This window comes from Thunnus albacares, chromosome 19 (assembly GCF_914725855.1).
Source record: "Thunnus albacares chromosome 19, fThuAlb1.1, whole genome shotgun sequence".
NCBI lineage: Eukaryota > Metazoa > Chordata > Actinopteri > Scombriformes > Scombridae > Thunnus > Thunnus albacares.
In genome coordinates, this window is record NC_058124.1 from 28108485 (window position 1) to 28133320 (window position 24836).

Below are 24836 nucleotides of genomic sequence, written 5' to 3' on the forward strand. Positions count from 1 at the left end.
CCTACATTGAAACTATAGTTTCACTTGAACACAGTGTTAAAACTTTCCCAGGCTCTTATATCTGTATCTGTTTGTTTAATTACTGCATTTAAAGTGATCAACAGAAAATACTCTTATGTGTCAAAGTAGAAACAGATCTCTACAAAGTGATCTAAATTAATTACAAATATAAATACATCATCTGTTTTATTTGTAAAATATAGATCTGGAAAGACACTTGTAACTATCACATTCAAATAAATGTAGTGGAGTAAAAAGTACAATATTCTCCTCTGAGATCTAGCGGACAGGAAGTAGAAAGTAACATCAAATGGTTCCTAAAAACTGTATTTAAGTAACTGTACTTAGTTACATTCCACCACTGGTTGATCTTCTCTTCTAACTCTCAGTAAGAAAGTTGAACATGTTAATAAATTTACCAAAATGTCAGATTATTCCTTTAAATAACTTCTTCTCTGTGCTTTACCTGCCTTCATATTTTTGTGTGTGTCTTTGAGTTCTTGTGTCTCACCTCTCTCAGACTGATCACCTTTGATCACATTTAGATTTGCAGCTGGTTTTCTATCACAGTAGTACAGTCCAGAGTCACCAGGCTGCACGTCTGGTATATTCAGATACTTGTGAACAGCTGAAACATGACGCCTGATTTGTTGTTGTTTTCCATCAATCTCTCTGGTCCATGTTGGAACATGTGACCCTCCAACATCAGGACATGTCAGAGTGACGTTGGACTTCTCTGCAATACTGACTGTTGTTGTTCCTGTGAGCAACAAACATTAAGTTAGTAAAAACCAAGATTCATGTTTTATAACATGCCATCATAAACACATGTATTCATGATAAAGTCAGTGACACATGGAAGAGTTTTGTTCCAAAACAAGATTTTCTTTGATAAACTAACTTCTGTTTCTACACAAAGTGGAGAATTGTTACAGTCACTAAAAGTTCTCTGACTGTATTGATACCTAACTTAAAGCTGCACTAATATATTGGCTGATATCAGCTTATCAGACTGTTTGTGTCGGCCACTAATTAACAGAAACATCAGTAGAGAAATATGACAGATAAATAAAGGTTTGAGGTCATTTAGAAACAGTTTCTGCACTGATGAGTTTATTTTTACACTGCATCTAATGGTCAGTATGAACAGGAGGAATGATTACAACAAGAAAAACAGCTTTAATGTTCATTTGGGCTCCTGACTGTTGGTTATAAGTTCCTAAATGAGGTTTTAGAGAAAAGGACTTAATTCAGGTGTTTGTTTCCTGTGTGACTCTACATGAACAAGACGACCTGTTCCTTTAAAAGGAAAAGAACAATAGAAATGACGTATTAGAGAACTTTAAAAAGATATTTTTCTTCACTGACCATAAAAAAATCAAATAAAATGACGAACGTATAAAAATACACAGAAATATTTAAGTAACTACAGTAACAAGAAGTTAATGTTAGAAACAGGAAGCAGAACAACTTTGACAGAGTTTGATGTTACCTGATGGGATCACCGTCAGTTCCACAGCTGCTTCATTATTACACAAGTATTTTCCAGAGTCTGAGACAGCAACTCTGAGGATGAACAGTGACTTATCTACAGCTGAACCGTATCGTTTGTGGGGGTCATTGAATCTTTGGTCTGTGTCACCATCAGTTATAAATATGTCAACTGTGTTTCCATTAATCTCTCTGCTCCATGTCAGTTTACCCTCCACAGAGTGAGAACAACGCAGAAAGACTTGTTGTTCCTCTTCGACTATTTGATGGATTATTTCTGCAAAAGAAACACAGTTTACAAGAACTAAACATCCATTTTCAGAATGTCAACATTTCTAATATTGCAAAGAGCTGAAAAGTTGTTTTCCATCAGAGTCAGAATCACATTTAACTGTCGAGTGCAAACTGCTAATCATGAAAAAACATGAAGACCTTAAAGCATTACTGCACTTCACTTTTAACTTCTGACTTTACATCATTCACACCATCAGCTAATGTGTATATTGTTATATACAGTCACAATGCTGCATCCTTACATGTGTTTTTGTGTGTGTGCACGTTTGTGCACCACAGTCTTTTGTCACTGTGTGAGTTTGTGGATATTTTAGATCATATATGTAGATTTTAAACACTTGTTTGCACCTTCATGTTAATAGTAATTATCTCTTTTTACTATCAGTAATAATATTTGTTTTTTAATATCTTTATTTATATGGTTGTAGTGTATGTTATATATAATATAATATGTATATATACAATATATATAATATAATATGTATATATACTCTCTCTCTCTCTCTCTCTCTCTATATATATATATATATATATATATAATTTTATAATATATATTTTTATTTCTGATTTCCTTTTCACCTTTATTACTATTTCTATCTTTAATCTTAGCAGCTATAAGCTAATCTAGGAGGACCTAAACTGCATTTCACTGCACATTGTATTGTTTGCTTTGTGTACGTGACTGTTATAACCCATCGCTGCCCAGTCTGCCTGTGGCTTCAATTTGTGTTGCTTTTCTGCACCTTACGACACTACATTCATACACTGTTCCACTCATGCATTCACCTACACTACTGATTTCACTGACTACACATGCCATTGTTAGGTTAGATTTTTTTCTCTTAGAAACAGACATGTTTCTTTGTCTGTGTCTAACAGTGAGCTGCGGACTGAACAGAGGGCTGATCCATCACTGGAGGAGTAGTTCAGAACAACTTGATGGAAGTGCAATGCACTTTCCTGAAGTTTGATAGGTCTGTCCTATCAGCAGGTGAGTTGAAAAATGTGGCCAGTGGTTACTTTCTTCAAGATGGTATTTTGGTAAGGAAGTGAATGCCCCATGGTGAGCAGCTTATCCTTTACACACAATAACTGCAAGGTCTGTGGTTAACGCTCTAACACAGTTCATATCTGTGTTTGGTATTCCCAGAGTGACCAGGGATCTAATTTTTCTTCCCACCTGTTGGCCTAAGTGTTGAAACTCCTAGGGATCAGGCATAACCAGTCGTCAGCTTGTCACGCACAGAGTCAAGGTGCTTTGGATCGTTTTCATCAGACGCTCAAGTCTCTTTTGCGTGCATATTGCACAGAGCTTAATAGAGACTGGGAAGAGGGGCTGCCATGGTTGCTGTTAGCTGGCTGTGTTGAAAGATGGGTGGAAGGACTCAGATCCACCCACCAACCTAATTGACTATGTGAATGGGTTTAGGCATCAGCTATATGCTGCAAGAGAGTTGGCAAAACAAACATTGGCTGTGTCACAAGCAAAAATGAAACGGAGATATGATCGCAGTGCTGAGGTGTGTGAGTTTAGTACTGGTGATCAAGTTTTGGCTCTCTGTCCGTTGGTGAGTTCGCCCTTTCAGGCCAAGTTTCCAGGTCCTTATACAGTGGTTAAACGTATTTCAGACCAAAATTATTTGATTTCAACCCCTGGTTGTAGGAAGCCTGTAAAACTGTTCCATGTCAATCTGCTTAAACCCTATTATGCTCCCTCCTTTAGTGTGTCCAGTGCTGACCAGAAGGGGGCAATGCCAGTGAGTCCTGCCCTGGTGACTGGTGCAGTGGGAGTGGTTTCAGGTGAATGTATGGATGATGCTGTTCCTGAGCCTGATGAGGGGTTGTTGTCGGGTCAGTTGAACAATTCAGAGGCCCTTAAGAATTTGAAAGGGTTGTTTGGCCATTTGACAGAAGCACAGGCTATGGAATTTGAAAAGACTATTTTGAACTATCCAGGTTTGTTTGGTGATGTGCTCTCCCGCACTGATTGGGCCGAGCATGATATTGATGTGGGTGATGTGCAGCCTATCTGTCAGCACTTTTATAGAGTTTCTCCTGAGAAGCGTAAATATCTAGATGCTGAGGTCAAGTATATGGCTGACAATGACACTGCAGTGCCTTCTTCTTCAAGCTGGGCTTCTCCATGTTTGTTGGTGCCTAAAAGTGACAAGACACCGAGGTTTTGTTCAGATTTCAGAAAGGTCAACAAGGTCACAAAGCCAGATTCTTTTCCGTTGCCTCGGATGGAGGATTGTATAGACCAGGTTGGGGCTGCCAAGTATGTCAGCAAATTTGATCTGCTGAAGGGTTACTGGCAGGTGCCTTTGTCCAAAAGAGCGCAGGAAGTAGCAGCTTTTATTACTCCATCTGGGCTGTATTCAGATAAGGTGATGCTGTTTGGATTAAGGAATGCACTGGCCACCTTTCAACATCTGATGAACCGTCTGGTGGCTGGGCTGGCCAGTCGTGCTGTTTATTTGAATGATTTAGTGGTCTACAGTGATTCTTGGTCTTCTCACATGCAGCGGGTTAGAGCGCTATTTGACCACTTGGCAGAGGCGAATCTCAGTGAATCTTGCATGAATTTGCTTCTGCAACTGTGACATACCTGGGTCGGGTGGTCGGACAGGGGTGTGTGGGCCAAGGTGTTGGCAGTTGAGCAGTTTCCGCAGCCTGCCACGAAGGAGCTCATGAGATTCCTTGGGATGGTGGGGTATTACCACTGTCTCTGTAAGAATTTTTTGAGTGTTGTGGCACCACTTACGGACTTGCTGAAGGCCAGAGCTCAATTTGTGTGGTTACCTGAGTGCTAGGAAGCTTTTTTGAATGTTAAGTCTCTTTTGTGTTCAGCACCAGTGTTGGCTGCACCCTGTTTTGATCATCCTTTTGTCTTGCAGGTGGATGTGAGCCATGTAGGAGCAGGAGCTGTGTTGATGCAGGCAGATGAGCAGGGAATGGACAGGCCAGTTAGCTTCTTTTCTAAGAAGGTTAACCAATATCAGTTGAACTACTCAGTCATTGAGAAGGATGCCCTTGCTTTGATCTGGGCCCTGCAGTATTTTGCAGTTTATGTGGATTCTGGGGTTGGCACCAGTGGTGGTCTACACAGACCACAATCCACTAACCTTTTTGCACACTCTGTGATGCCCTAACCAGAGACTGATTAGATGGTCACTGTTCCTGCAGTCTCATGATATAGACATTCGACACATTAAAGGCCGGGACAATGTGGTTGCGGACGCACTGTCCCAGGCTCCAGTTTTGGAGTAGATTTATTTGTTCATCTCCTGTTCGTCTCTCTCCTCCTTCTCCTCCTCCTCTTTTTTTCTTCTTGCTCCCTATAGGTTGAGAGGTTGCTGATGAGGATGGTATGAACCGACAAGTGGTTGGGGTGGTAAATGGTAATATTCATTTTGTGAGGTTTTTTTGTTTGTAATCTTTTGTTGACGGAGATCCTGTGGGACCCCCGTCTTATGGAGGGGGGGGTGTTACGACCCTCTCTGCCCAGTCTGCCTGTGGCTTCAATTTGTGTGACTGCTTTGTTGTTTCTGCAGGTATTGGAGGTGGGTGTGGCAGCATCATCAGGAACACTGGCAACACCTGGGGCTGTGGGTGCCAGTGCCTCTTCAAAAACCCTTTTGTAGTGCAGTTGCTGGGGTGCTCTCCTCCCTGAGACAGCTTTTGGGTTGACATTTTGATTTGCTTTTCTGCACCTTACGACACTACATTCATACACTGTTCCACTCATGCACAATTGTTAGGTTAGGTTTTTTTCTTTTAGGTTACTTCCTTTTTTAAAATAAATTGGTTATTAATTGGCTTTGTTGTGTGCCTCTCCCTTCTTTGTCATGACCGTGCGGCCCGGTTCGTGACAGTGACCAATAGACAACTTTAAGCTCAATTTATTCAAATACAATGATCTTGAATGTGCTTCAACAAAGCACTAAAATCTCTATAAAATACTTCAGTATTAATACATCAACTAAATTCACTGTATGGAGAAACTGACCTTTACCTTCAGACTATGATATGAACAATACATAAAATACTGGAAACAATGGACAACATACTTTATATGTACCTATAAGATGTATCATGCTGCACTCTTTTAGCCTGAAGACACCAGTAAAAATAAAGAGTTGCACCACATTCATCACTCACTCTATGACATGAACAAACATGAACATTATTATTAAAGCTGATGAAAAAGAGTAAAGTTCTTACCTGCTGTCACATTACAGCCCAGAACTAAAGCTAACAGGCAGCTGCAGATGTTCATCCTCATCCTCCAACAGACTGAACCACAATGAACAGAGACAGTTTCTATCTGAGAGAAGAACAGAAACTCAGTGTATATGTATAAGTCACACTTCAACCTCTCAAGAGGAAACTAGAGGAAACTCTAGTGTGAACAGTGTGATCATGTTTCACACGGACAGTTCCAGGACATGAAAGTAACTCAAATGACTTTATTACATATTAGTTATTATTGTTTTTAAACTGAGACTGAGAGACTTTAAAGTTTTACTCGCTGATATTTTTTAGTTTTTTGTTTTAATATGTATGTGTGTGTGTGTGTGTGTGTGTGTGTGTGATGGTTGTTTTGTGTGAATGAACTGTCTTCTTGTGATCTTGTATGTATGTAATTTGTTCTCAGGTCTCTTGCCAAAAAGATTTTGGCCTCAATGTGATTTCCTGAATAGATAAAGATAAACTAACTAACAAATTAGATTCACAGATCTTTTAAAAAAAATTCTGGGTGAACACAGTCCGAGACAGATGCAGCAGAACTTTCCAGCCAGATATCTAACCACACAGAGACCACTCAAGCACAGAAGCTGTTCAGCAGCAACCATATATGTTGATTTAGAGGAAACATGACGTGCTTCCTGCATGACAAACGTCTCAGTAAGGGGACATTTTCTCTATTCCCCAGAACTTTAATCTGATCTGGTGTCATCACAGAGAAGCAGCGACACTGATGCAGGCGGTCGGGTCACTAATGCTAAATACAGACACACTGATGGTGTTTTCACAATATCACAGAAAAACTGCTTTTGTGTTCATCTTCATCATTGTGTTTGTGGTTTTTTGCGACGGCTCTGCGCAGGTGCACCAAAAGATCAAATGTGTTGAACTTTGACCCCAGTTGAACTAACCTTTGTAGATGCTGTTGACCACTGCTTGAACTGAAAGATGGACTCAAGACAAATTACTTTTGTTTTTGAATTTCCAGAACTGGACAATAACAAACCCGACCTCATATCAAGACCAGACAAAAAATATATTTGCTTGGTGAAATATCAGCAAGCAGATGTTGCCTCGTTTGGGACTGTCTCATCCACTGTGTGGGAGACAGAGAGCTCAATCAAATTATCCAATATCCTTATTTTCAACAATCATTGCTTTGCAGCAAAACACTTAACTCTGGTCCAGGAAACAAGGTGGTTCAATAGAGTTAAAAGGAAATCACACATAGAACATGAAGCAGAAATGACTTCTACATAAGTTTATTAATAATTGGTGCACAATAATAGAAACAGGGAAGGATGTGGAACTCTAGTCATTGGTGTGTAGTGCAGAGTTAGGTGGAGAGTATGTGTGAAGTGTGACATCATGCAAAGGAAAAACAAACAACAACAAGTCTGCACAATCCTCTGAATTTATTCTACTGTATTCAGAAATTTCCAGATCTGCATCAAAATGCACAAAGTGAAAGAAAATGATGCTGAGCAGCTGATGGTGACTGATGATTGTTTGGAGAAAAGTTCACTTCTGTCCAGGAATATTAGAGCTCAGTTTGTACAAGGATGAATTGTGCAATCTGTCACGTAGCTGTAGCATCACCCATAGAGGAAATACCATCAGCTACACTACTGCTACACAAACATATTTAAATGGCTTTAATGGCTCAGTGATCATGACTCAGACTTACTAAATTATTTTATATTATTCATACATCTTGTTTTATATAACAAACTGGCAGATGAAGGCTTCTCAAATCACTCGGAAAGAAAGGGAATAATTGGATGTGTTTCCCAAAATGTTGATCTATTATAAATAACAAAAAAACAATAGTTCTAATGTATTTTCACGTTATATACAGCATTTATAGACATGTCATTTTAAACTTCAGACAGTTGTCCTCCAGGTGTTGAAGGCAGTGCTGACAATGATGATGATGAGAAGAGGATTGCAATTATTATATGAAGAAACACCGGTCACAAGAAAGGAGCATCTGGAAGATAAGTGAACATAATCACAACCTCATCAGTCGTCAAGTACAAAGATGTGCAGAGTGAAAAACAAGATTCATGTCTTATAATTCATTATTATCTGCTGTCATGCATTCAGGATAAAGTCAGTGGCTGAGTGAAGAGTTGAGGGAAAACCCAGCTCAGGAATAACAAGGGAATAAGAGGGTAATATCTTGTGAACTACAGGGTAATACAGGTAATACACTTATGTACTTTGATGACAAAGGGCATATAATATAACAGAGTAATATGCCAAAGATAATGAAGTAAACATTGTGTTTTGATTCTCATGTCAATCTGTGGTAGATAAAAAAACATGTTGCAAACTGAAAACTGCAAAACTTAACATAAATGAAAGGTGTTTTGTGATTTTGGAGACTGTGTGCCCTGCATCTGCGTCTGCATCTGCGTCTGTGTCTGCATCTGCGTCTGTGATAAGAGCTGGTCTGAGCAGGTTTTATCGCAAATGTAATTTTATGCCAAAATAAGCATCAAAACTGAACTGCGTCAGCTAATAAACACAGTCTCAGCTGCTGCTCTCCTCCCACGTCGGCTGAAGCAGCTCCTTTGGTGTCCAGAAATGACCAAACAGGCACAGACACAAAAAATAGATAGAATAAAATAAATGTCGGATGAAAACTGCATAAAGACTGCATTTACCTGCCGCTGGGCTTGTGCCGGCAGGAAAATAGGGACCTCAGTATAATTACCATGAATCACGGCTGGAAAATGAACAAACACATTTCCTCCAAATTCTATAGTTATACTCCTTTAGAGACTAAACATTAAAGTGATTACCTGGAAACATTGGTGGTAATTTCTGCATAATAATCACTAATCAGTGATGTAAAATGCTGAATTACCAGTTTCTACTTCATTTTGTGGTTCTGCTACGGAGCCTCTTAACATCCACCCTTTTTTTGGAATTTTCACCCATGTGGCATACCCGAATGGAAACACTTATAACACGAGAACTGTGAGGCCACAATGCATGTATTAGGCTTCATTTGAAAGGTAACATCTTCTAGTTCCTGGAAATGTGCTTGATTAGCATGTAGCTAAAACACAACCGAAACTACAACAGTTCAAATATGGCTCAAAAAAGTGTTTTTGCTCCTCATCTATAATGAGTCATATTGGAATAACAATAACTAGGACATGCTTTATGCCAGAACTATGCAAATCACCACACATCTTCTACATCTTGTCAACCACACCTGTATAAAATGCCAGACCTCTAGACCTGATGGGATCGAGGGAGTTTTTAGTTTGTGTTGTCACTGGTGTCCCCGAACCTCTCCAAAATGTCTCCTAGTGGCCAGATTGTGTCATTTGCTTTTACTCATTACTGCGGTTCTTACAGCAAAACTATTGTGTGTGTTTCCAGGTCTGAAATAATAGATTTTACATTATGTTTATTGTGAATGTGATGATATTACACTGATATTATTATATGAGTATTGTGAGACCATGGAACTAATTATCACCCCTCTATTTCCTTTTTGCTGATAGTATTATGCCACCTAGTATTACCTCTACTGATAGATTTTATAATTACCTTATTACTAAGTAAATATTAACTCTGATAAAACCTGATGAGCTTTTGTTAAACCATTTTTACCTTGAGATGTTTTTTATACATTATTACCCTCCTGTTTTGATATTAGCAAGATTTAACCAGTTTATTACCAGAGTATTACTGAGACGATTTCACCTCCTTATTACCTGGTTATTACTGAGCTTGAATGTAAAGTGTTTATGAGTTGAACTCTGAAACAAGATCTTATTTGAGACACTAACACCTGCAGTGGATGACACTTACTTACTGACGCTTTACTTAAAGATACTCTGTGAATTTGTTACAGCTCACAGTGAGCTGAGAGAATTTTACAAACACAACAAATAACTGCTCGATTACAGTAACAGCAGTAAATATGATTAATTCTAAAGTTATGAGTCATATATGCATCCTTTTTATGCTGCACAATATTTTGATACAACATAAAATCTTTCACAATAAACTTTAAGCAACATATGCAACATTTACAAATCAAACCTTACAATTGTTAAGTGGAAATTATATTTTTTAAATATTGTTTTTGATTCAGAAAAAAAACTTCTAATAAAGTTTAATGTTACCTGATGGGATCACTGTCAGTTCCGCAGCTGGTTCGTTGTAACAGAAGTATTTTCCAGCATTTGAGAGAGCAGCTCTGTGAATGTGCAGCGACTTGTCTGCTAAAGAACTGTATTTCTTATAAGGATCATGAACATGTTTTATGTCTCTGTCGCCATCGACTGTCAGTACATCTAATTTGATTTTTTTTCTCTCTCTGCTCCACGTCACTTTACCCTCCACAGAGTGATTGAATCCTTCTCCTCGATTACTTCATGGATTATTTGTGTAAAAGAAACACAGATTGCAGTGAAAATATCAAACACAGTATTATTAGTAATATTATGAGAAAGTCCTGTCTACTAGATGGTTTAATAACAGTCAGAATAATATTTAAATGTCAAAATTGAGCAGTGAGCAAACATTGAAACTGACTTTGTGTCTCTTTCTAAAGAGGAGATGGATCAACTTTTAACTAATGGCTTTATTGATGGTTAATAAATAATCTACTAATGCTTTATAGATCAGTTATAAGACAGTAATGAGAGCAACTTTGCCAAAAACATCCCTTTGGCTGGTGTTCATCCTCACTCACGCTGACTTTTTCTTTTTAGCTCTTTTTGTATTCATCACGTTGGGCCTTCTGAACCAAAACCCACCTATTAACAATACTAACATTTACACATGTAGACTTGATATATTAATATAAAAACACTTAAATAATGACTTAATGACATTTATAACCACAGACATGATGGCTTAGTACAGTATTTATTAATAACATTTATAACTGCATTATTACCAAATAAATAAATGATAAACATCAGCGAAGGGAATTTTTCACATAAATGCTGGCAACCCAAACCTTGTTCCTATTAGACAAAGAAATGTAGGTTTAATTATATCACACAGTTCATTCACTCAATTTTCATGTTTTTAAAGACTTTAATAGAGTGAATCTAAAAGAGAACCTAAAATAATGTAAACATGTATGTAGACTATATACAAATAAATAAATAAATACAGGCGATAAATACGACATTAGAAGAATAATGAAGCTGCAGAGTTGTAATTAATTAGTTACTGCTTATAAACGACTTACTAGACAGTGGTACCACCTTGTTAATCAGTGTGTAAATAAACTTTTCTGACACAACCTTCAAGCCCAGAAAGTAAGGAACCTCACAGTTTACTGCAGATCAGATGGACTTTAGTCCTCAAACAGGAATTTTATAATTGTATTTGTAACGGTGATATACAGTAAGATTTACAACACTTTCTGTGTACATGCATACATGTGTACTGCATGAAATGTACCACTGTATATGGATCCCTGATGAGCAGATGAAGAAACTGTAAACAATAAGAAATCTGTTAAAAAATAAATCAAAAAATAACCTGCACTGATGGTACAGCCCAGAGCTAAGGCTAACAGGCAGCAGTAAATGTTCACCCACATCCTTGTACACATCAGGATTGACCACAGCTTCTGTCTGAACAGGAACTGTTTATATACCTGTGTTCCTCTAACAAGATGTCACATCCTTAAAATATCTTCCTTTTATGGTCAGCACAAACTTATGATTCCTTTTTTTGGTGAACTTTCTGTAGATGACTAAAAATACTGTGTGGGCATAGACATTTACACGTAGATACCACATTAGGAGCTGCTAGTCATTGTATCAATGCGTCAATACATATATATTCTATCTGCTCTTACAGATATCATAACCAAATACTAGACTAGAAGTTATGTGTAATACAGAACTTTGTTGATCAAAAATGATGGTTTTCACACCAAAATACTTCTGTTTAAAGCAAAGTAACAGTATAGGCTAATATTACATTAAATTCAAGTCAAGCCTATGTTTTGTAATTATTTCAGAAGTATTTTCTGTTGTCATATTGCGCTGTAATACGGTTACTATGATGATTTAACAAATACAGGATAAGGACTCAGTATGTATTTAATAGTTACATCAATGTATTTCAACATGATTCACACTCCTGCTTTAATGATGTCCTATTTTCACACACTGACATTGTCCACACTGTTTAAATAAATGATGCATACAGTTACATCATCAGCTGATGTAAGTGGTTCCAGTGTAACAGCTCACTCAGTTGTTTTGTAGAAACAAAACCAAAAGCAGCAGGAACATGAAATGAGTAGTGGGCTGCATGTTTGTGTACAAGAGACATTGTCAGTATAAATTTAGGCCTAATCTCATATGAGTTTAGTCCACATGAAAGCAGCAGTTATCACTTCCTCTAACGTTACTTTATTGTTTAATGTTATGGATATAACCAGAATGACTGTGTCTGTCCTGTGAAACAGTCAAACAGCAGGAATAATATGCTAACATTACTTTGTTTTCATGCTAACGTTCCTTTTTTTATTTTCAAGCTAACAAGACTTTATTGTTCTCACGTCAACATAACAAATAACAGTCAAACAGAGGGATTTATATGCTAACGGTCCTTTATTGTTTTCAAGCTAACGACACTTTGTTATTTTCATGCTAACGTTGTTTGTATGAGGGTTGCGTCTGTGTTTTTAACCAGTGGTGCTGGTTGATGGTTTGGGACACACTCAGTTTACGATTGCTACTAGCTGCTGCTTCTCACTGGAATATTTGTAATATGTTAGCTAGCCAGAGCTGACAGGTGTCTGTCAAAGGCAAAAAAAGTTTCGGAAATGCAAAAATGTTTAACTGAGTGGTTGTTCAGTCACCTATTGATGTTGTATGATTAGTGTGCAGGAGGTCTGGCTGCTGCTTCTGACAGTTTCTTTAGTTCGTTTTTAAGCTGAGCCTTATATTGAGTAATAAGCTTAAAGGAACTAGAATAACAAGTGTTAACTAGTGGTGTAAATGATTGTAGTTGATCCATGATTCGTACGGATCACCCCCCACGGTACGGCATGTATATGAAGTGCGGATTAATTGCAAGATTTAATGTCTCATTTAAGACAAAGTAAACAAACTGCTGTAAGTACAAGTCATGGGCAGACAGCGTGTTGCTAACAGGGATTTTGAAGGGTAATGATCAAACCAGATTCTAATGGGTCTGAAGTGACATCTGTAGGTATGTTTACACGCTGTTTGATGTGCTGCAGCTGAGCAGCTAATTAGCATCTAGCTGCAAACTGACGTTAGCGGTGAATGTTTGTTTGATGGCTTGTTCAACAAGCTGCAGGACAAGACGTGTGTTCATGTTTATAAGTTATCATCCAGTTTTGATGATGTGGACAGAGGTTGTTTCATTCACTACCGTGTTTAAAAGAGGAAGGTATCATGATTCATATTGCAATAATTGAGAAAACAAAGTTTTATTTGTTTGACTCGAATCCGTGATACGATCTGAACCATGAGTTTTGTGACCCGTTGCACCCCCAGTGTTAACATGTCATCTTTGTAGACTATATTTTGTATGTCGTGCACATAGATAAGAGTGTGTAAGTCATGTAATTGATACATGCATTAATACTTTCTGATGTGAACCTACACTTTTAGATCTGTGAATGTTTTTAGTGTTCAGTCTTTCTAGTATTCAGCACTGATCTGTTCCTGTATCACATTATATGCTTTGTGGTACTTTATATATTTCTGTATGCTAAGAAAATACACAGGAAACACGTGTAAATCATATGATATCTTGTCTCATTTTGATGAGAACAAATCTGTTGTCACAATAGAACAATACTATAAATTTGAATTTCACTTTGTTGGTAAAATCACACATCTGGACCAGTCCATGGCTAAAATGAGCTCTTCTTTGTTTAGAAACAATATGTATATGCTAAATCTCTTTAAAGAAGCAGCCTTTACACCACTCAGAGGTTTTTGTTTTTAAAAGAAAATTGTTTTATTGGCATATAAAATTGCCCCCCACACCTCCGATTTCATCAGGTGGGGGACAATGATATAGTTTGATGTGGTATGTTGGTTTTCCTCCTGTCCTCCCCAATTTTTTGAGTCACCAGCCGACACTGGTGTGTGGTGTAGAATGCAGCTCATTTTTGTAGGATACAGCAGATAGGCCTATATACATACAGTAGATTATATACAAACTTTGTATGAAATTTGGTGTTATTATCATTTATTTTACAATAATTATAACTCTTATATTTATAATCCAGTAGTGGGGATGACCGATGAGGGGAAGGGAAAAAATGGAGTGAGGGTGACAGTTTAGTGATAAAGTGCTGTAGAAAAATACCATCAAAACTAAGATTTGTAGCTCTGTACTGCAGTTTTTCCTTTATTAGGGTCCGAGCACCTAGCGGTTTGCTCACACTCTCCATTTAAATATATGAGTATTTTTCTGTGTCCAGCTGCAGTTACTTATTGTCTCTACATACCTGACAGTACATATGTCAATCAAACTTTAACCAGGTCATGTGAGTCAAAAGTCTTTACTTTTCTAGAGTTTTCAGTTTACTAATTGAAATTCAAGTGAATGGGCCCAAAACTTACACAGGTGTGAACAAGACAGACATGTCTCACCTTTCAGAAAATTCTCACACTGTTGAGATTTAATGTTTCGCCATGACAGAGGAAGTTGCTATAACTTTATTGTAAATGCCCCAGTCTGCACCAAACTTCTCCCGGCCTGAACACGTCTACATGACAATATTCCATCAGTGATGTAAACTGGCTGAATAGCGCCCCCTACGAAATTGCAGCGAAGCAGCCCCAGCAGCAGGCAAAATAGTGGACAAAGGAAATGATGTTTATCTCCTTGCACTGTCTGAAAACAGCCCGGGTCTGTAGACATTTACATGCCCGTGACAGAAGTCCTTCGATTGCACCACAGCCCGACGTGTGCAGAGGTACAAGGGCCCGTTCAACGCTGCTTGCAGCTTTGATCATTGTTTGCATTTCCTTTGCATGATGTCAAACTTCACACATACTCTCCACTCAACTCTGCACTACACACCAATGACTATGACTTCCACATCCTCCCCTGTTTCTATTTTTGTGCACCAATTATTAATAAACTTATGTAGAAGTCATTTCTGCTTCATGTTCTATGTGTAATTTTCCTTTTAACTCTATTGTACCACCTTGTTTCCTGGATCAGAGTTAAGTGTTTTGCTGCCGCTGACAGCCTGTGCGAAGCAATGATTGTTGAAATGGCCATATTCAGGCCAAACCGCTGCAGGGTTGTATGGTGGTGTGCGGGGGGGTATGGGTGTGTTTATTTGTGCTCTAGAAAGTAACCGCTGTGAAACAATTAGATATTTTTGTTATTGATCTGATTCACTGCTTTCTTACCAGCTCCATCTCTTCATTCACTCTCTAGCCCCCTCTCCCTTTTTTTCTCTCGTCTTTTTTAAAAATGAGTTGGGAAACAGACAGCAAAGCCTAACTTTACTTTAACGTTATCAAATGAAAAGAAATGTCTGCCCCCCTCCTCTTGGTGCCTGTTATAATGTGACTGTGGTTTGTAGTAATGTACAAGTGCCACAAGATGGCAGTAGCTATAATTAAAGTACCATATAGGACCTGTGCAAGAGTCAGTGACTAGATTTTCCATAACACCAATGCTACAACACCATAGATGTATAAAGAATTCTCTTTATACATCCATGTACAACACTGTAGAGAGCGAACATGGCATCCACCAGACGGAAGTTTGACATCAAATTCAAAGAGAGAGTTTTGCAATATGTGGAGGAAAATTAAGGAGCGAAAGCTGCAAGACATTTTGACACTGAGCTGATAAGAATCAGGTACTGGAAAAGACAGAAGCGTGAGCTGCTGTTAGCTGACAAGAGGAGAGCACGGCTAACTGGAGGTGGGAAGAAGAAAGTTAGCTTGGAGCTAACATTAGAGAGACAGCTGATTGATATTTGATATTTGATTGTGCTGTTAACTGGCTATTAATGTTTATATCCAGCGTAACGTTACCTCAGATTTGTTTAGTTTTTAACTGACACTGGCCATATTTCCCCTCCCGTATCTGAGTGGTCATACTTCACACAAGTTTTATTGAAATGTTTGTGTAATGTTTCACAATAAAAGTCGGGAAATGAAGGCTCTCTCTAATATAAGCCTGCTTCCAATAAAGGCCTGGTACCCTCTGCAGTTGAGGTAAATAAAGGCCCCGGCCACTATTAGAGAAAATACGGTAAGTGTGAACATCATCTGTTTTACTGCTTTGATCTGACACTTTTAGCATCTGTCAGCTATTTTAGAAGAATGACAAACCTGTTTCCAGCCAACACTACACAGTTGAATGTCTTTCCCACTGTTCAGCATCATGAGAGTGTGACCTTAGTGTCTGTGTGTGGTTAGACCTCAAAGCCTAAATATAGTCTCGAACTATGTTCACCCAAAATGTGGTGGTTTGGTTTCTTCTTTCTTTGGCAGCTCTCGTTCAGTTTCTTTTCTTTGGTTGTTGAATTTCTTTTTAAAAATGTGATCTATTTTTGTTTTTTTTGCTAAACATCAGTCACTGTTTCTAACTGCATTTCCCACAGATCACCTGTCTGTCGATGATTTTAAGTTGATTAGTTTGAGTTTCTTTGACCTGCTCGTTAGTCTTTCAATGGTGATGAGATAAAGAGCCAGATATTGTTCTCAGGAGTTCAAGGAGAAATAACCAAAGCTAAAAGAGAGTACATATTGGACATAGATTCATCAGATCAATTTTATATTTGCTGTTATTTAGTCGTACATGAAGGTAATTTATGAGACAGTGTTGGAACATATTGTATGTAGGTAAAAGTGTGTTTTTGTAATATGTGAATGCCTTTGTGTACAAATCAAATCATTACTTTCCTAAAATTAAAAAGAATGAATCTGCAAACAAATTAATTAAAATATTTTTTAAAAGATCTGTGAATCTAATTTGTTAGTTAGTTCATCTTTATCTGTTCAGGAAATCACATTGAGACCAAAATCTCTTCAGCAAGAGACCTGAGAACAAATTACATACATACAAGATCACAAGAAGACAGTTCATTCACACAAAACAACCATCACACACACACACACACACACACACACACACACACACACACACACACACACACAAAATATCAGCAAGTAAAACTTTAAAGTCTCCCAGTGTCAGTTTAAAAACAATAATAACTAATATGTAATAAAGTCATTTGAGTTACTTTCATGTCCTGGAACTGTCCGTTTGAAACATGATCACACTGTTCACACTAGAGTTTCCTCATCAGTGTTCATTAACCACAGAAAGAAAAAGAAAGATATTTAAGAAGTGAGGGTGCAGCCTTTAAAGTCAGATGAACACACGTATACACTGAGTTCCTGTTCCTCTATCAGATAGAAACTGTCTCTGTTCATTGTGGTTCAGTCTGTTGGAGGATGAGGATGAACATCTGCAGCTGCCTGTTAGCTTTAGTTCTGGGCTGTAATGTGACAGCAGGTAAGAACTTTACTCTTTTTCATCAGCTTTAATAATAATGTTCATGTTTGTTCATGTCATAGAGTGAGTGATGAATGTGGTGCAACTCTTTATTTTTACTGGTGTTTTCAGGTTAAAAGAGTGCAGCATGATACATCTTATAGGCAGTATTGATAATTATTTCCTGTCCTATTTTAAGCTGCTACTATCCAGCCCATATTAAAGAAATCTAACTTAGTTCCTGCTTTGCCAGAGAACTAGAGGCCTGTATCTACACTCCCAGGCTCCTCGACTGTCTTAACGCTATTAGAGACTGGACGGCAGAAAAGTTGTTACAGCTCAGTGCTGATGAGACGGAGGTTCTGGTTGTTGTTCCAGTAAAGGTTGCCTCTGTCACATTTAGGATCCCGTTTAAGATTCTCATTCTTACTTACAGAGCTTTGCACAGTCAGGCTTGCTGTCTGTCTCACACAAACGCCTTAAGACTCGAGGTGATCGAGTTTTTGAAGTCGTAGCATCTATGTAACGCTCTGCCTGCTCCCTCACAGTCTGCTGATTCTGTGGATTCATTTAAAAAGCAGCTAAAGGCAAACTCGTTTAGACAGGCAGGGTAACCTGTAAGCACCAGGTCAGCATTTTATGGTTTTATTGTGTTTTTCAGTTTTGCACTATTTAATCACGTGACTTGGGTGGTCACTTCATCTGCTATGATCCTTTCTTTTTTGTATGTTGCATTACGTGCTTGTAAAGCACTTGCTGTACAAATACATTTACTTACTTTTACTTTTTACATATAAAGTATGTTGTCCATTGTTTCCAGTATTTTACATTGTTGGGACGGGCAGTAGTGCGTTTGGTTATTAGCAATAATTCATAATTATCATAGATAATTATAAATTATGAGAATAAGATATTGTTAACCTTAATCAATAATTCGGGCACCAACTGTTGGACCTATGAGGAACACAGTTGATTATTTGCAATAATTATCAATTATCAAGTATAATTAACTAATTATGACAATTAATAGAATTATTAATATGAATTAACAAATACAGGGCACCACCCGGAAACCGGGACCAATAACCAAACAAGGTAGTCTCATAAATGGGAGTTCACCTTGAATGTTAATATCTGAGAGATAATCATTCAAGGGTGAACAAAGAAGGGTGAATTCGAGCTCTGACTCCTTCAATCAGCCACTTTTCACAATATTACACACAATAATGACAGAAGAACTTCTCTTTAAAGATATAACAGTGTTTATTAAACTTAGCAAAATTAACAAAGTTAACAAATGCTTCAGTCAATAAACAACTATCCTAAAATCTAATCCTACCAAACAAAACACAAACAGCTATGTACAGGGTTGGACACATGCAGGGGAAGGCATGTGTGTGTGCGTGTGTGTGAGCGTGCGTGTGTGTGTGTGTGTGTGACAAGATGGCGACGGGGCCTGACGTGATGACGTCGTCGGTCTGCGACGCGGACGTGACTATAGGAGGAAGTCACGTCGCGCAAGAACAGGATGGCAGAAATGTGGCGGTGTCTTGGTTAGACAGGAGCAAGACGGCGCCGCCTGGTGGACGGCGTCTCACACTCACCCTTCTGTGAAAAACACACGTGTCTGATGGCGGATAAGGAAAGACAAAGCGATGCTTTGTCCGACATTATCTGACCATCAGATGTGCAAAAGATGTCGGTGCGTGTATGTGTGTGTGCGCGCGTGTGTATGTGTTAGTCAGAAGAGAGAGGGAAGAAGGAGAGAAAGTGATCATGAGAGGAAGAGCACTGGCTTTGTCCACAGACAGCTTGTGTACGGACGGCAGTCTGTAACGCACGTTGTCTGGTTTCTGATCGACAAAGCAACTTACTTTCTGACTCACGATGGCACAAACACAGCGGTAGTCCCGAGCGGGACGAACACAAAACAGTCTAGCGTGGTGAACACAACTAAACAGGCAGCAAACTTAAAATACTCCTAAGAGTAAACAGAGAAAAATGGACTCGGCGGTCCGTCAACAGCACAACAAAACAATAGCAATAAAGTTAAGAGCTAAATGCTAAACAACAGCAACTGATGCTGATAGAAACACACAATTAACACTGCCTCTGCCCAGACTTATGCCTCTTACTTGGGTCGCTTCAGAAAGCGAGCTGGGTTTGTGTGTAATCCGTCGTTATGTCCGGCTTTGTCCTGGGCTCGGATGCAGACGGTTCTCGCACGGTCGGCGAAAAACATGGCAGCTGGCTCTCGGCGGCGAGGCGGAGAGAACAGCAGAGTCGACTCGGTGAAGAAGCGTTTCTTCCGTCTCGAGGAAATTGAGGACGCTGGTTGCAGCAGCGGTCTCTCTCGGATCCAGGAATGTGTTCGGGTGAACACGAAGTCTCGTCTCGTCCGGCGAGGGGAGTCTTCGATGAGGGGAAAACACGTGCGTGGGGTACCCCCTTTAGTCAGCTGACTCACAGAGGAACAGGAGTTACCCCTAGCTCAGTGACATGGGAAAGGCGTGTGCTTCAGGGCCCGTTCAGTTTTTAAAGGGGCGGTGATGTCATGGCTGCGTCATCAGGACGCTCCGCCAATGAGACTGTATGTTGACTGCTCCCTGCTGAGGTGTGAAAATCGCAAAGCATCCTTGGAAATGGAGTTTACAATGGACTCCCATTGTCTAAGCAGTATTTTTGGCGCTATTCCTTTGTCCCGGGGGAAACAAAGGAACAAAGCACCTCGTGGTCAGGCCTCACAGATTACATGTAGGCCTTCTTTGTGTGACCTCATGGTTTGAGGCCCAACAACATATTGTTCATATCGTAGTCTGAAGGTAAAGGTCAGTTTCTCCATACAGTGAATTTAGCTGATGTATAAAGTATTTTATAGAGATTTTAGTGATTTGTTGAAACACGTTCAGGTTTATTGTCATATTCATGTATTTGAATAAATCAAGTTCAAAGTTGTTTATTGGTCACGTACACAAAACAAACAATACAATGTGCAGTGAAATGCAGTTTAGGCCCTCTTAAATTAGCTTATAGCTGCTAAGATTAAAGATAGAAATAGTAATAAAGATGAAAAGGAAATCAAAAATAAAAAAATTATATCATATATATACAATTTATATATATATATATATATATATATATATATATATATTACATTATATAAAGCATACACTACGACCATATAAATAAACATATTATAAAAAAACATTAATATTGATAGTAAAAAGAGATGAACAGTAATATGAAGGTGCAAACATAGTCTAACCTACATATATTTATATGATCTAAAAATGATCTAAAATATCTACAGACTCACACAGTGACAAGAGACGGTGGTGCACAAATGTGCACGCACACAAAACCACATGTTAGGTTGCAGTGCATTGTGACCGCTGCCCCCCCACCACACACACATTAGCTGATGGTGTGAATGGTGTAAAGTCAGAAGTTAAAAGTGAAGTGCAGTAATGCTTTAAGGTCTTCATGTTTTTCATGATTAGCAGTTTGCACTCAACAGTTAAATGTGATTCTGACTCTGATGGAAAACAACTTTTCACTTCTTTGCAATATTAGAAATGTTGACATTCTGAAAATGGATGTTTAGTTCTTGTAAACTGTGTTTCTTTTGCAGAAATAATCCATCAAATAGTCAAAGAGGAGCAACAAGTCTCTCTGCGTTGTTCTCACTCTGTGGAGGGTAAAGTGACGTGGAGCAAAAAGATTAATGGAAAAACAGTTGACATATTTATACTTGATGGTGACAGAGAGCAAAGATTCAATGACCCCCACAGACGATACGGTTCAACCATAGATAAGTCACTGCACATCTCTAGAGTTGCTGTCTCAGACTCTGGAAAATACTTGTGTAATAATGAAGCAGCTGTGGAACTGACGGTGATCCCATCAGGTAACATCAAACTCTGTCAAAGTTGTTCTGCTTCCTGTTTCTTCCTGTTTCAAAGTCTCGTCTCTGTGCTTCACTTTTCATTTTCTAAACTGTGATTAAATACATACATTGACATATTAATGAAATGATGCATTTCAAAGGTAAATGTGCTTTTAACTTCAATAACAAATATATTGTAAGAAATAACATCATCATTACTTATTACTTTCATAACTCAAAACCAGGTTTTAATTTCACACTGACTGTTAAGAATAGAGGCCCAATTAATTTATAACATTAACTTCTTGTTACTGTAGTTACTTAAATATTTCGGTGTATTTTTATACGTTCATCATTTTATTTGATTTTTTTATGTGATGTGTTTTACTTTGTTTGTGGTAAATTAATAAACAGCTTTTTATGGTCAGTGAAGAAAAATATCTTTTTAAAGTTCTCTAATACGTCATTTCTATTGTTCTTTTCCTTTTAAAGGAACAGGTCGTCTTGTTCATGTAGAGTCACACAGGAAACAAACACCTGAATTAAGTCCTTTTCTCTAAAACCTCATTTAGGAACTTATAACCAACAGTCAGGAGCTCAAATGAACATTAAAGCTGTTTTTCTTGTTGTAATCATTCCTCCTGTTCATACTGACCATTAGAAGATCCCTTCATAATGACCTTACAATGGAAGTGATGGAGGACAAAATCCACAGTCCTCCTTCTGTGCAAAAATGTATTTCAAAGTTTATCTGAAGCTAATATGAAGCTTCAGCGTCCAAATGAGTCAAATCAAGTAGATATCTTTCAACGTTACAGTCTTTTTAGTGCCAAAGTTCCTCTTTTTGTTACTATACTTCCACCTGCAGCTCAACAGGGAAACACTGTCCGAGGAAACACAAAGAGGGAATTTGATGCTAAAAAGACTGTAAATGTGTCAGATATCCACTTGATATGACTAACTCAGACTGCTGAAGCTGAATAGAAGCTTCACAGACTTTTAAATGACTGTGTGGACACACTGTGGATTTTGTCCTCCATCACTTTAAAGCACATTTGAAGGATCTTTTAATATCCAGTATGAACAGGAGGAATGATTACAGCGAGGAAAACCTCTTTCACTGTTCATATGGACACCTGACTGCTGGTTTAAGATTATAACATTTTCAATAAGCATCACTTCAAAGTGTGATCACAGTGTGTTCTGCACAGGACACTTTGCAGTGTAAAAATAAACTCATCAGTGCAGAAACTGTTTCTAAATGACCTCAAACCTTTATTTATCTGTCATATTTCTGTACTGATGTTTCTGTTAATTAGTGGCCGACACAAACAATCTGATAAGCTGATATCAGCCAATATATGAGTGCAGCTTTAAGTTAGGTATCAATACAGTAAGAGAACTTTTAGTGACTGTAACAATTCTCCACTTTGTGTAGAAACAGAAGTTAGTTTATCAAAGAAAATCTTGTTTTGGAACAAAACTCTTCCATGTGTCACTGACTTTATCATGAATACATGTGTTTATGATGGCATGTTATAAAACATGAATCTTGGTTTTTACTAACTTAATGTTTGTTGCTCACAGGAACAACAACAGTCAGTATTGCAGAGAAGTCCAACGTCACTCTGACATGTCCTGATGTTGTTGGAGGGTCACATGTTCCAACATGGACCAGAGAGATTGATGGAAAACAACAACAAATCAGGCCTCATGTTTCAGCTGTTCACAAGTATCTGAATATACCAGACGTGCAGCCTGGTGACTCTGGACTGTACTACTGTGATGGAAAACCAGCTGCAAATCTAATTGTGATCAAAGGTGATCAGTCTGAGAGAGGTGAGACACAAGAAGTCAAAGACACACACAAAAATATGAAGGCAGGTAAAGCACAGAGAAGAAGTTATTTAAAGGAATAATCTGACATTTTGGTAAATTTATTAACATGTTTAACTTTCTTACTGAGAGTTAGAAGAGAAGATCAACCAGTGGTGGAATGTAACTAAGTACATTTACTTAAATACAGTTTTTAGGAACCATTTGATGTTACTTTCTACTTCCTGTCCGCTAGATCTCAGAGGAGAATATTGTACTTTTTACTCCACTACATTTATTTGAATGTGATAGTTACAAGTGTCTTTCCAGATCTATATTTTACAAATAAAACAGATGATGTATTTATATTTGTAATTAATTTAGATCACTTTGTAGAGATCTGTTTCTACTTTGACACATAAGAGTATTTTCTATTGATGGGTGTGAAAAGACATGTAAAATTCCAAGAGGGGTGAAAACTTTTTACAGACATCGTATATTCTGTACATGTAAAATACAGACGGGTGACAAATGAAAGGAAAAACTGGTACCACCACTTAGATCGATACCACATTCATATCTGTCCATTAAACATGAAGCTACAGCCAGCAGCCGGTTAGCTTAGCTTAGCATAAAGACTGGAAACAGAAGGAAACAGCTAGCCTGGTGTTACAGAGAGTTATATGAAGAAATATAACGACACACAAGGCTGAACAATAACAAATATGATCAGTTCAAATAAGAGAGAAACTTTAATGCTGCTTCAAATTAAACAGAAACAATATCCTCAACATTCAAGTGGTTTAAGTCATGAGAACATTTGCTCTGCTTGATAACTCACCACAAAACTGGCCATCACCTATTTCCTGTTTCAAAACTGATGAATGATTTCATAACTTTCTGTGGTGAAATGCATTTTGCTGCCCTGTTGTATCTATTTCCTCCATCTCACACAGAAGAAAACAGGACACCACCACCAACAACAACAACCCCAACTACAACTACAGCAACAATAACTACAACTACAGAAACAACAACAACTGTACCAGCACCACCACCAACAACAACAACAAAGAAACGAAGTCACACCAAGAAACCCAGAAACAAAAAGAAGAAAGGGAGTAAGATAAAACAGATCTAAATGTTAAATTAAAGTGATTAAAATTGATTGATCTAAATGAACAAAAAAGCAGAAAACACTTTAAATGCAGTAATTAAACAAACAGATACAGATATAAGAGCCTGGGAAAGTTTTAACACTGTGTTCAAGTGAAACTATAGTTTCAATGTAGGAAGTCGAGCACACAACATGCTCAACATTCAGGTGGTTTTTGTTGTGAGAACTTGAACTGTTGCTGACTCAGCACAAATATTAAAGTAGCGTTGTTACTTTTTCAAAAACTGTGAATATTTTGTGACATTCTGTAAACAGTTAGCTGTAGTAAAATACATTTTCTGCCCTGTAATATATATTTTCTCTATTCTGCACAGAAGATAAAAAAAAAACATCACCTACAACAACTTCTACAACATCACCACCAGCTGCAAACAAAGGTATGACTGCAATAAATACATCACATCAAGAAACCTGAAA

General features: G+C 38.0%; 3 protein-coding genes, 2 long non-coding RNA genes and 3 gene segments (V, D, J or C); 3 read left to right on the top strand and 5 right to left on the bottom strand.

The window, feature by feature from the left end:
- Positions 1–24836, bottom strand: part of LOC122970078 — a 916362-nt gene that overhangs the window by 266339 nt on the left and 625187 nt on the right.
- LOC122970080 overlaps positions 1–24836 on the bottom strand; it is an 891879-nt gene that overhangs the window by 226268 nt on the left and 640775 nt on the right.
- The window catches only part of LOC122970079, an 808187-nt gene that overhangs the window by 156043 nt on the left and 627308 nt on the right, over positions 1–24836 (bottom strand).
- LOC122970054 overlaps positions 1–24836 on the top strand; it is a 151022-nt gene that overhangs the window by 38320 nt on the left and 87866 nt on the right. The window lies entirely within an intron of this gene.
- The window catches only part of LOC122970052, an 82707-nt gene that overhangs the window by 5128 nt on the left and 52743 nt on the right, over positions 1–24836 (bottom strand). The window lies entirely within an intron of this gene.
- LOC122970083 lies at positions 420–6121 on the bottom strand. The gene is made up of 3 exons (XM_044336195.1): positions 6010–6121; positions 1493–1768; positions 420–760 (listed from the first exon to the last, which is right to left on the bottom strand). The coding sequence occupies exons 1-3, from the start codon at positions 6068–6070 to the stop codon at positions 432–434; spliced, it is 666 nt and encodes a 221-aa protein (XP_044192130.1). The 5' UTR covers positions 6071–6121; the 3' UTR covers positions 420–431.
- Positions 8017–21272, top strand: LOC122970138. 2 transcript variants are annotated; one of them, XR_006399138.1, is made up of 3 exons: positions 8017–8238; positions 17460–17562; positions 17978–18062. It is a non-coding gene; the product is annotated as an uncharacterized LOC122970138 (long non-coding RNA). The 2 variants fall into 2 exon arrangements; XR_006399137.1 differs by lacking the exon at positions 17978–18062 and adding an exon at positions 21173–21272 and having other exon boundaries at positions 8224–8238.
- Positions 21300–24274, top strand: LOC122970145. Its single transcript, XR_006399152.1, has 3 exons — positions 21300–21448; positions 23015–23266; positions 24199–24274. It is a non-coding gene; the product is annotated as an uncharacterized LOC122970145 (long non-coding RNA).